This window comes from Eutrigla gurnardus (genome assembly GCF_963514095.1).
Source record: "Eutrigla gurnardus genome assembly, chromosome: 22".
Classification (NCBI taxonomy): Eukaryota; Metazoa; Chordata; class Actinopteri; order Perciformes; family Triglidae; genus Eutrigla; species Eutrigla gurnardus.
Genome location: NC_139933.1, coordinates 11,739,402 through 11,750,407, shown reverse-complemented (window position 1 = coordinate 11,750,407; position 11,006 = coordinate 11,739,402). Strand labels below are relative to the sequence as shown.

At 43.3% G+C, this 11,006-nt stretch overlaps 2 protein-coding genes across 2 annotated transcripts in view; both read right to left on the bottom strand.

The window, feature by feature from the left end:
* The window catches only part of mpp2b (MAGUK p55 scaffold protein 2b), a 28,313-nt gene extending 22,819 nt beyond the window's left edge, over positions 1-5,494 (bottom strand). Inside the window, exon 1 of the mRNA XM_084040519.1 lies at positions 5,186-5,494. The gene's annotated coding sequence lies outside the window, so the exon portion shown is untranslated. The remainder of the gene's footprint in view (positions 1-5,185) is intronic.
* A 164-nt stretch (positions 5,495-5,658) lies between these two features.
* Positions 5,659-8,137, bottom strand: pyyb (peptide YYb). The gene is made up of 4 exons (XM_084040525.1): positions 8,027-8,137; positions 7,538-7,725; positions 6,284-6,364; positions 5,659-5,947 (listed from the first exon to the last, which is right to left on the bottom strand). Exons 2-4 carry the CDS (start codon positions 7,723-7,725, stop codon positions 5,923-5,925), a joined length of 294 nt encoding a protein of 97 aa, XP_083896651.1. The 5' UTR covers positions 8,027-8,137; the 3' UTR covers positions 5,659-5,922.
* Positions 8,138-11,006: the final 2,869 nt, after the last annotated feature.

Sequence of the window (11,006 nt, the reverse complement as noted above, 5' to 3'; positions counted from 1 at the left end):
TCTTTCGAGGCTACATCCATCTTCCAGCACATTTGGAGCTATGTCACAAGTGGCGGCCCAGGTGTTTGTATGCCAAGTGAAAAACGCCTTGAGCTGTTCCCACAGTGAGGCTGCAATAAAGCCTGTAAACAAGCTCGATCGAACACACACACAGACACACACACACTCACACACACACACAGACACACACACACACACACTCACTCACGCACCAGCGACCAAACATGTCTTAATCCACACATGCAGGCTGGCGTCAGGCCTAAAAATAACCCTGTGCTCCCACAGGTTCAGCTCCTCTCATTACTTTACAAGGGAAAACTGTTGTAACCAAGACAACCGTGAGCAGCTCTTCGTCTTTTTCCCAGGCGCTTTGCCATGGCAACAAGGGAAAATACGTAAAATAATAATAAGTTGGAGCTAAAACTGGGTCTATTAATAGGTTTCAAGCTACAATTCAATACAGAGTTGCCATATTTCTGAGGCAATGATTTTCTATCAGCGTCGTCGTTAAAAAAAGCACTGTAGTATTCACACGACAGAAAGTATAAGAAATCAATTTTGTAAGAGCTCTCCATCCAAAGCTAAGGCTTTAATGGCACTTTGGAAACCTGTTGTATTTAGCTCTATTGACCTGAGCGCAGCACATAAATAAACTGGTTCTATAGCGCTAGAAATCCTGAACAATTTCACAAGAGCTGAAGAAAAAAAGAAAAGATCCCCTTCTAGTGGTAATGACAAAGGGTCAAACAAGTTTGTTTTTAATCAAAGCCTTACTGGGGTTTTTTTTGGCTTATGGAAAAACAAATTAATTGGATTCTTGAGAGTAAAGCTCCAGAGTAAATTTAAACTTAAGGGGTGAGTTCACCCAAACCACAAAAGAACATATTTCCTCACTTAGCCTGAACGGTATGTAATCACTCAGATAACCTTGGTTTATGTGCCGAGATTTAGAAACAACCCGCCTCTGAAACCTTTGCGCACCTCAATACGCTCAATCGATTTTTGCCGCGAGAAGGGACTCAACGTCTGTTGGGTAAAGCACCAGAACCGGCTCTTTCTGAAATAATTATATTAAAAAGGAATTAATTCAATCTTGCTTTCGTGGGCTTGCATCAACACCCAAGTCCCCACACTACCTGTGTGAGTCAAAACAAAGTGTGGAGGTCTTTTGAAAGGGAGGCAGTTTAAAGCCATGGGCTGCACGGCTGAACAGTTTTCAAAAATACTCCCTGCATGCATATTAATACACACAATGTGCTATACTTGGCAACAAAGAAAGCAGCCTGGCAAGGAAGGCTTTGTGTATGTTTCCTGAATGAGCTTTCAATAAGGTCCACTAAAACTGCATCTTGCCTTGACAATCTAATTGTAAGTGATTAACCATCGGCTAACAGATTTGGGGACTCATTAGCCACACGAGCTACTCAAGTCAAGTCTGTTATCTTTTGTATTCTGCGTCCCACATCACTAAAGTACCAACTCCCTTAAAAACAAAAACAGCATGATGAAACACGTTGCCACCATCATATCACTTGACACCAGACGTCTAATAAAACCTTATCAACTTAGTGCTGTGGGTCTTCCTTTGCCCTGAGCTGATCCAGCTTGTAATTAGTGTAATTAGAATTAAATGTCATGTACCAACCACCGAGAGGCTAGAGGATCCAGGTGAGGTGCTGAGAGCCACCAACGGGGAGCTTTTACCATCACCACCCTGCCTGCCTGCCTGGATTTCATTAAAACGGCCCCTACTCCCTTTGTCTTTTTTTTTTTTTTTCTGAGGAAGCAGCCATTGATTAAATCAGCGAAATGAATGTCACTGTTTCAATGTCACTCAAATCTCTCGAGTAAAAACTCTGGTTAAGGACCGAATATTACAGAGAAAATCCCTGCTTTTAGGCCAAAGCTGATACGCTGGCTTGCCCATGTAATTGGCAGATGCTGGCATTTATTAAAGGGAAAGTACGGAAATCATTCGGTTGGAGAGAAGGGTTAATCATATTCATTTTATAAAAACCTTGTTTATGTGTTTGTTGGATGGACCGTAACCTTGAGATTTACAGAGGGAGAAAAAAAAAGCAGTTTTACGGCCACAGAATATGTGAACAGGCTCCGGCTCTGTGGCTGCTGAAGGGAGCGCCCTCATATTATCACCTCACCATGAATTGCAAAAGAGCCTGAAACTAAATCTGAATTAGATCGGATTACGTTCTGGCCTGATGTTTGTGAGATCAGATGTTCCTCATAATCAAAGTGATAACATGATGCCGAGTCGAGTGGCCACACGTTTTCCTGAAGACAGCTGTCCAACGCCGCCGTGAATCAAAACACCATCTGTAAAAGTCAAATGCTAAATATATATTACATCAGAGTGTAGCCAGATATCTGTTTGTTATAAATTAACTACATGATGCCTGAAACGCATAAGCAGGTGTGTTGGGGGGAATTAAATAGGGTAGAGTTCTCATGGGAAATATCAATTATTAATGGTACCGATTTGTTTGTGCTAATTCATCATTTCACCAAATACTTGGAAAAGTGTGACCTGCAGGTGGCGCTGTATGAGAAGTCAGACCATCAGACGACTTTGTCCTCTAGGAAGCATGAATATTTGTACCCAATATCATGCAATCATGACAGTTGGAGAGATATAACCAAAAGCCACATCGTTAGCTTGGCTTAAAATATCACATTTGCCCATTAAAAATCCATAGTAGCACAATGTGTCAGCCGTCACTTTAAAGCCTCCATATATGAAAATCAGTGTGTGAGAGTAAATGAGCAGATGGTTTTTATGAATGGCGCTATAGAGGTTGAGGGGAAGATGCTGAGGCTGTGTGAGCAGATTAATCTCCCTGTGGATTTGAGTGTAGAGGGCTCCTATCGGCCAGCTACAGTTCATTAGTTGTCAAAGCAGTGAAACTGCAGTGTTGGGCACCACTGAAGGTGTTCTTATTAACCGTGTTCAGGTTGTGAGATCAAATAACCAGGATACCCTCTTGACTTCCACAGTTTCCACTTCATATTAAGATCTGGGCTAGGATTGGAGTCGCACAGGGATATCTCTTTGATTTTTTTTTTCTGGATTTGTAGAAATTTGATGCCAAATATGCATTACTTTGAGGCTCAGATTGTTGTCCTAATTTGATCCAATTTAATGTTTTATACAAAATGTATTCAAATCTTCCTGAAGAACTTAAAGAGAAGGACGGACAGAAGTTTGAAGAGTCCAACATCAAGCAGAGTTCTTAAATCAGTAAAATAATAATAAAGTGCTTAGATGTTTCTGTTGAGGTAGAACCAGACCGGCTGAACTTGTAGCCAATCCCCAAAGCTGTCAAAAGCAGGGGAATTTATGGTAAATCTTGCATTTCCAAAACAGTAACTGATAAGCAGGCTGAAGTTTATTTAATCCCAGTGAAAAAAGCTCTTTGAAATCAGACCTATCCGACAGTGGTTTGATCTGAAAACTCAGCAGTGGGAATTTAATTTTGCTAGAAGTGTCTACAAATGACGGAGGTTTTGGGAAACTATTCATTTTTTTGTGATCAAATGTTTATTAGCTACAGCGAGCTCTGTGGCGATTACATCAAGAAAAGGTGTTCAGCCATTGTATACATGCAAATGTGAGGAGGCTGCCAGCATCTTTTTAGCTGCACTCAGTTAACCATGCAGGCTGTTCAGGATGTGATAACTGAAAATCAGACAGCATGGCTGAACATGGTGCTAGTTCCCAACACATCTGGCAGCGCAGAAGAAACCCAACTCCAAAGATCTGTCACATCGCTGCGTTCCCAACAACTACAATGTGTTTCATGATGTGTGCGAGGCAGCAACAGCATTATATGGATTATTTTATCTTTATCTGAAATATACAACCGACTAAAAATTATATGTACAAAGAATGCAGTCTTATACTTTAAGTAATTAAATACATTTGCAATCTTAAGTCATGTTACTATGCTGTCCCCTCAAATCTTCTCTCCCAGGATGCTTCAGGACAACAAACAGCAGCGTGAACGTCACATTGCTCTGCAGTCAGAGCCATACGATACAATTCTTCTTTCTCGCTGCCAGAGGTCATTTGAATACTTCCTCTGCAGTAATAAAATGTCCTCTCTACTCACAGGGTGACAAGAACAAGAAAAGACATACGAACCAAACGGATGAGCACCATGTTGAACATGCTCTTAGCGAATGAAAACACAAATCAATGACTTCTTCTTTTTTGTGGTGGTGGAAATGATCAGGAACCACTGGCTGATTTCAGCCTTGGTGTAGGCTGGATCTAAAAACCTTCATTTTAAGGTGATAGAATGAGCCCATCGTTGACGGCTGTGTAGAAATACGGCTTTGAGAAACCATTTACCATTATCTAATCTGCTCCTGAATGAAGAACCGGGGCATGCTTTAATATAAATGTGACTGTATATCTTTCAACCGTATATCTCTCTCAGGATGAAAAGGTGGGCTTGTTAATCTTTCGCCACATGCTGCCTGTTTAGTGCTCAGTGATGGAAGATGGCATGGTTGAGGCTCCAACATATGGAGGCAATTATAAGGACAATTTAGTGTTCAGTTTAAATCAGTTTCACCCAAATACTGTGGAAATCGTAAATCTAAATGTCTTAAATCTGATTAATACATCACCATCCATCAGTGTCTAACTGACAGACCCCTGATTCATCATCAGCTACCCTAACGTCGGACACGCGCTCAGACATCTGTGCACGTAGCCCCAAAGGTGCGGGGCATGCGCAGTGGCAACGAACAGGTACACGACGTCCATCCAGTCGTTAGGAGCCTATTCTATTTTGGATGAGTTTCCAACACTCGGGCAAAGTATTACACGTTGTTTCTGAGCCGGGGCGGACTACTTTCACCTGCGCAGGTGCAAACAGCCGGGTGGCAAAGTGAACAACTAAGCTAGCTAAGAGAAACTGCGTGTTGCCGCTGATTTGGCGCAAATACACGGCGCCCATGCTAGAGGAAGCCTGAAGAGCAGCGCAAGGAGCTTTACCGTAACTGATAAGGGTCATAATGCGTCCTCAGCAGCCCTTTACTTTGACAGGATACGTGATGATATGTCTGACCACCGAGCGAGAGGCGAAGGTGGAGAAACGGCGTCAACGCTAGACAGCTTGAAATAAACACGCCACCTTTAAAATGAAGGGTTGAGGCTCACCTGTCCGGCCCCCCTTTATCCGGACGCCCTCCTCGGTCTGGCAGATGCGAGTCCACCGGTCTACTCGTCGTTGAAGCACGGCGGCCGTTTTATCGATACGGTCACTTTGACAACACCGGAGCCGACGGCGAGCAACACAACCTGCTGTCTCTGACGACACCTCACCTACAGCCGCTCGCGCGCTCTTACAAACAGCTCCATCGATTAAAGAAGCCGATTGGCCGATCCTGTTTCCCCCCTCCCGGAGGTGTTGTGATGACGAACGCGTCCTTGCGGAGTGCTGCCCCGGCTTGTGAAGTTGAAGCCCGTCCGCTGCCGTTTGATATGAACCCGCACGAGAGCTACAATGGAAAAGGACCAACTTGAAAATGCAACGTTTTCCGGTGACGCAGCGACATCTAGCGGCCACAAGAGCAGCTCCAGTTGACATTAAATAAATAAATAAAACAAAAGGAAACACCACAGCATGTGTGTCTACTTAATACTTTTTATTACATTCAATTCTTTATAGTAAAGTGATTGATTTTGATACAAATTATTTACATTTTTGCCCAAAGAACAAATAGATATACTAAGAGAGAGGAAGACCAACAAAGAGTGAGAGAGAAATTTGCATGCACATTAATAATTATGTATGTCAATGTCCAGTGCCAGTTGAGAACCTAAATCTTTTTTTTTAATTGGCGGTGAATCGAAGGATCAGAGGAAATGTGGGTGAGGGTCGACGTTAGGCTCGTTTACCACTGATCGTTGTAGTCTGAGCTGCAGGAGGAGATAAAGCAGGTTGATTAATTGAGATTAACACTTGGTGCATCTTAATACGGTTGACACCAGCTCAGCTGTGACATCATGACGATCACATGCCCAGTGAGCTGAGATAAAACGCTAATCAACACAACTGCAGAGTCAAAATATTAACAAGGAGCTTGGTAGCAGCAGTATAAACAGCCGTGTGCAGTGAGGCTTGCAGCAATGAAACAATTAAACCAATATGTTGGAGCAATATTGGCGCCCTGCCTATGGTTTTTACTGTCTAAAAGAATTAGTGTATGACAACAGCAGCGTGTTAAATACGTTTCTGGATGACGTTTCCCTCACCGTGGGTCAGTGTCCGGGCTTGCATCAGCCCCAAACAGCAGCCACGCCACCGCCTGCTCCGGGGTCGACCTCTTCCCGTACCTGGAGACAATCAAACATTCGTCTGCAGATGACTGCAACTAAACATCAATTGGAGATTCTTATTCACATGAGGCTCTTCTCTGCTTCCCACCAGCAGTCACCCAGTCAGCATTTCACTGGGTGCTCTGGTGGTGTGACCCCCCCATTGGCTTTTTCTATGAATTTCACCTTACAGGGCATCTTTTTTTTTAATTCCAAGAATAATCAAGCTGTGAACAACTTACTGTAGCTGCACGCTGATCTGTCCAAATACAAATCTCATGTCAAAGACGAATTGACCGAGTAATTATCTTAAAGAAAAGGAGGAGGAATTTGCCTCTTGTAGTCTCTTCACTAAAGATCTATGCGTGGCCACTGAAGCCTGTGCGTCCTCAGATCCAGCAATGACAGATCCAGCCTCTTTAATTACAGAGCTCTGCTTCCATCACAGGGAAACTGCACACCCTCTATTTTCTGCAGCTGGGAGAATTAATCGATTGTTATTATACTACACATGCTTTTATCAAGACACACACAGCGGGAATGGAGTGTTTGACAATAGTTATTAGTTATCTGATCGAAACTGGAGTCAGTGATATCTTTGTTAGATTTTAGGCATGATGACACAATAGTTAAAACTTGAAAAGAAAATGTGTAAAAGTAAGTATTCAACTGAAAGAATAGGATGTTCCAGCACATCTGTAACAAGATTTGGGGCCACAATGGAGCCGTTACAGGCTTCTATCTGGTCTGAACTTTACATGCCCGTCTGAGGAAAACCAAGCTCCTCTCCTTTGCCTCATTATTTCTCTTAACAAGCACAGCGATGCTTCCTACAGAAGGGCTGAGCTCTCATGCCTGAAAAGTCTTGATTTAAGGTGGGTCCAAAAAAGTGAGTGAAGTTATGGCACAGCGTGTCCACCTTTGCAACCTTGCCCTTGAGTCAGAGACTTAATCCGTCACATGGAGGGAGGTGGAGGACTAGCTCTGACCCAGCCAGATGAGCAGATACAGAACCACTGGATGCTTTTCAGCGTGAATCAGTGTCTCCAGGTGTAATATGAGTGGATTGAAGAGTTAAACTCACCAACCTGATATGCTGTTTAAAAGTTCACTAGCAAACTTTGTCTGACTTAATTAAAAACAAAGAAACCCAGAAGAAGAAGGAGACGCAGTCAGGTGAAGATAACTCACCTCTGCCTGGTGATCAGGTTGACGTAATGCCTGATGGCTGCGTGGTATTTGGACCAGTCCTCTGGCGACGCGTTGCTGCCCGGACTCTCCGGTTTGGGGGGATAAGCGTCCGCCAGGCTGCTCCAGCACACCAGCAGGCACGCGAGCAGCGCCGCGAGCATCATCCATGATCTCAGCATGTTGGCCATCTGAGGAGGAGGAGGAGGAGGAGGAGAGGGGGAGAAGGAGGAGGTCAGCTATACTTTAAATTCCCCATTCACATTTGAAGTTGAACTTTTGTTGTCTAAGTCTAAGAAAGTCTAAGAAAAATATAATGTTGGCTTTCCAGATCACAAATTCCTTCACGCATAAATTTCCATTAAAGTATTCATAATGTAATATCGAGATTCAGGAATCATACATGCAACAACAACAACAACGAAACTCTTTCTGCGATGCGATAAAAACAAAAAATCAAGACGCGTCAGAGCAAGAAAGAAAGTAACTCACTTTGTTGACAGTTGTCTCTGGTGTCAGGTGTCCGTCCACGCTGGAGTCTCTGTGTCGGTGCTCTGCTCTCACTTCACCAGGGTTATATAGTGCGGGATGGATACCTGATGACTAACATTAACCAGTTAACCACACCCTCTCTCTCTCTCTCTCTCTCTCTCTCTCTCTCTCTCTCTCTCTCTCTCTCTCTCTCTCTCTCTCTCTGCAAACGTCTTCTGATTCGAGTATTTGACTTTGAGCTTTATTATCAATGATGATTTCTGATGATAATGCATGATTTATTATTATGTATAATTGCTTTGAAACTTAAAAAAAGACCACAAACAGCACAAGATCCCATAATAGTCCCATAGCTGCGTTTTATTAAATTATTATTAATGTATTTAAATCATATGTCACTTAGTTTAAAGCCCAGCATCACATCTACATGAAGTTTTCAGTATTGGCTCATTCATTTCACAGCCCTCGCACATTCATTCTCTACCACCATGTGATGTAACAGAAAACATTTTTGGGATGCTTAAAGGAACCAGAAAGCACACGGTATTTCCACAAATACACATCTGTACTCACCTGAAACCTCCATCTCAACAGGCGAGTTCAGAAGCTCCCAACAACCAGAGAACAATGTGGGCCTTCACACTGAAATAACGCTCAGCACTTCAGACTCCGGAGAGAGGAAGAGAGGAAGAGAGGAAGAGAGGTGGGATGAACGACTCTGCCAACCGGCTCAACAACAGAGAGAACACATTCTCCCAGCAGATGGACACTCTATCACTTTGACATTTTTCCTCATAGTTACATTGTGTTACGAATATTTGAAACGTCTCACTCCAGAACATCTTTTAACACAATATTAGATGTGATATTCGTTCCTTGAAAGTCAGATATTAGGCTTATACATCTATATCATGTGCGACTCCATATTTCTATGGTTGACAACAGGGTCTCGGTATGAAATTGGGGAGCGTTCCTCTTCAATTGGACAAAAATATAAAGCGCACATGACAGTGATGCAACCATGAACCCTTGAATGAACAAACATATCTTCAGTTATAGAATATAGGAAATGCAAATTATAGACATGGGTGTATTTACAATTTTTTTGCACATCAGTGATTTAGCATTAATGCATTAATATGAAATGCATCTTATCAAAAGGACTGATGTAGCCTCACATGAGGAATGATTAACCCCCCTCACCTTTGACCTTCCATGCACTCATCACTCCTGCATGCATTAAAGTGATCATTAGTGATGGAGCCATTAACACGGTCTGGAGGTAGAGGTCACAGGTCTGCAGCGTCCGCGGATCGATAATACTGTTGTGCTGCACACTTTATGTCGCGTCAGCATATTACGATTGAATTACATGATTCATTGAGGTGTTGTGGGATCAAATATCACTTGTATTAACCGGTACGTAATGCCTTTTCAAATCCATATCACCACTGAGACTGAGAGGGTGGGCGTGGGATGATGACGCCCATACGACAGAGCACACACTCGCTCGAAGACAAGTGTTTACATGTCTTTCAAGTGAGTGTAATCGCTCTTGTTTGCGAGCGTCGCAGTGGCTCCTGTTTATCTGGGATCTTCACGGTCTGCTGTTCGGCCCCTGACGCCTGAAATCGCCCCACAGTTCAGGGGCAGCCGCGTCCTTTTAGAGTGCACATGCGGAGGGTTTCCGGCCCCCGTTCCTGTATGTTTGCATTCAGGATGGAGATGTGCAGCCAGAAGTCAACCTGAAATAACTGTTTTATTTATACAAGATTCCTATCAGCCCTGTGTTAGATCATGGGTGAATCACAGAACATGCACACGACATTGTGTCCAACTGGGAAGTCATGAAACCCCGTCTCCTTTGTCCTTTGTCTGTCCCTAAACCCTTGTCAAAAACACAACTTGATTTGGGCATAAATCCCCGATGACAGCCTCTGTAGAGCCGCCGCTGTTGACAATAAACAGGCAGTTAAAGTGTATATGACCGTGCCATAAAGAATTTAAGTGGATTGTGTTATTACATATTGATTGCGTTGCGTTTCTGAGCAATTATTGTACTATAATTCAAACTGATATTGAGGGACAATTAATGCACCAAACACCAAATGACATTTGAAGTGATGCAAAATAACAAAATGGAACTTAAACTGGGGAAAGAACGTGGCTTTTAACGCCTGGGGGGGGAGCAAAATGTGATTAAATAATGAGTAGATGATGATGATGTCCTCTCCATCGTTATCACCCATTTCCCCGCAGCTAACAGGGACCACCCTGAACATTTCGTTAATTCTACCCCAGTAATCAACCTCTCTCCGTTCACCATCCGGGCCGTAAAAGTCAATGACAAGAAACAACAATATGCACAAGACAAACTCATTAGCTCGCTGCAGTGTTTTGTGGGTAAACACTGAGAAAGTAACAGCCCACAGATAAGAGAAAGGGCAGACAGCTAACGTTTTCACAGTCCAATAAACTCCGGCTAATGCACTCCTGAGGAGCAGTTTGAGCCCCTGCTGGGGGGAGAAGTGTTTGCGTTTCCATCAAGGCCAAGGTAATAGCACCAGTAGGACCAGTTCAAAAACTTTGTCTCTCATCTTGCTCACTTTTATCATTTCTTTCCTCCTGAAGTCTTTGTTAAGGTATAACTTAGAGAGATGTACAGCCGGGAGCGTGAGTTTGAACAAATCACCATGTCGGGATAATCTATTTACTGTAGGAATCCACCTGCACTCCTCCAATGAAACTAAAAGCTTTTCACCCGAACCGGGCCTGGTCCAAACACAAAAGAGGGATTACACACATGCACGCTTACAACTGTTCATTCTGGTGTAAGAGCAATCTGCTGGGAGAATGTCTGACTCCTTCCTGCCGTCACAGACAGATAGGGGGAAATGATTATGGGTTGTTTTAATGCTTTATCTGCAGAGTGGGGGAGCCACTAATATGAGCAGAGTGCTTTTCAGGCTGCTTGCACAGC

Coding starts and splice junctions, on each gene's coding strand:
- pyyb (XM_084040525.1), bottom strand. CDS start 7,725: ATGGCCAACATGCTGAGATCATGGATGATGCTCGCGGCGCTGCTCGCG. Junction 6,365..7,537: donor AACCTGATCACCAGGCAGAG/GTGAGTTATCTT, acceptor GATTGTCTCCAG/GTACGGGAAGAGGTCGACCC. Junction 5,948..6,283: donor AGCCCGGACACTGACCCACG/GTGAGGGAAACG, acceptor CTCCTCCTGCAG/CTCAGACTACAACGATCAGT.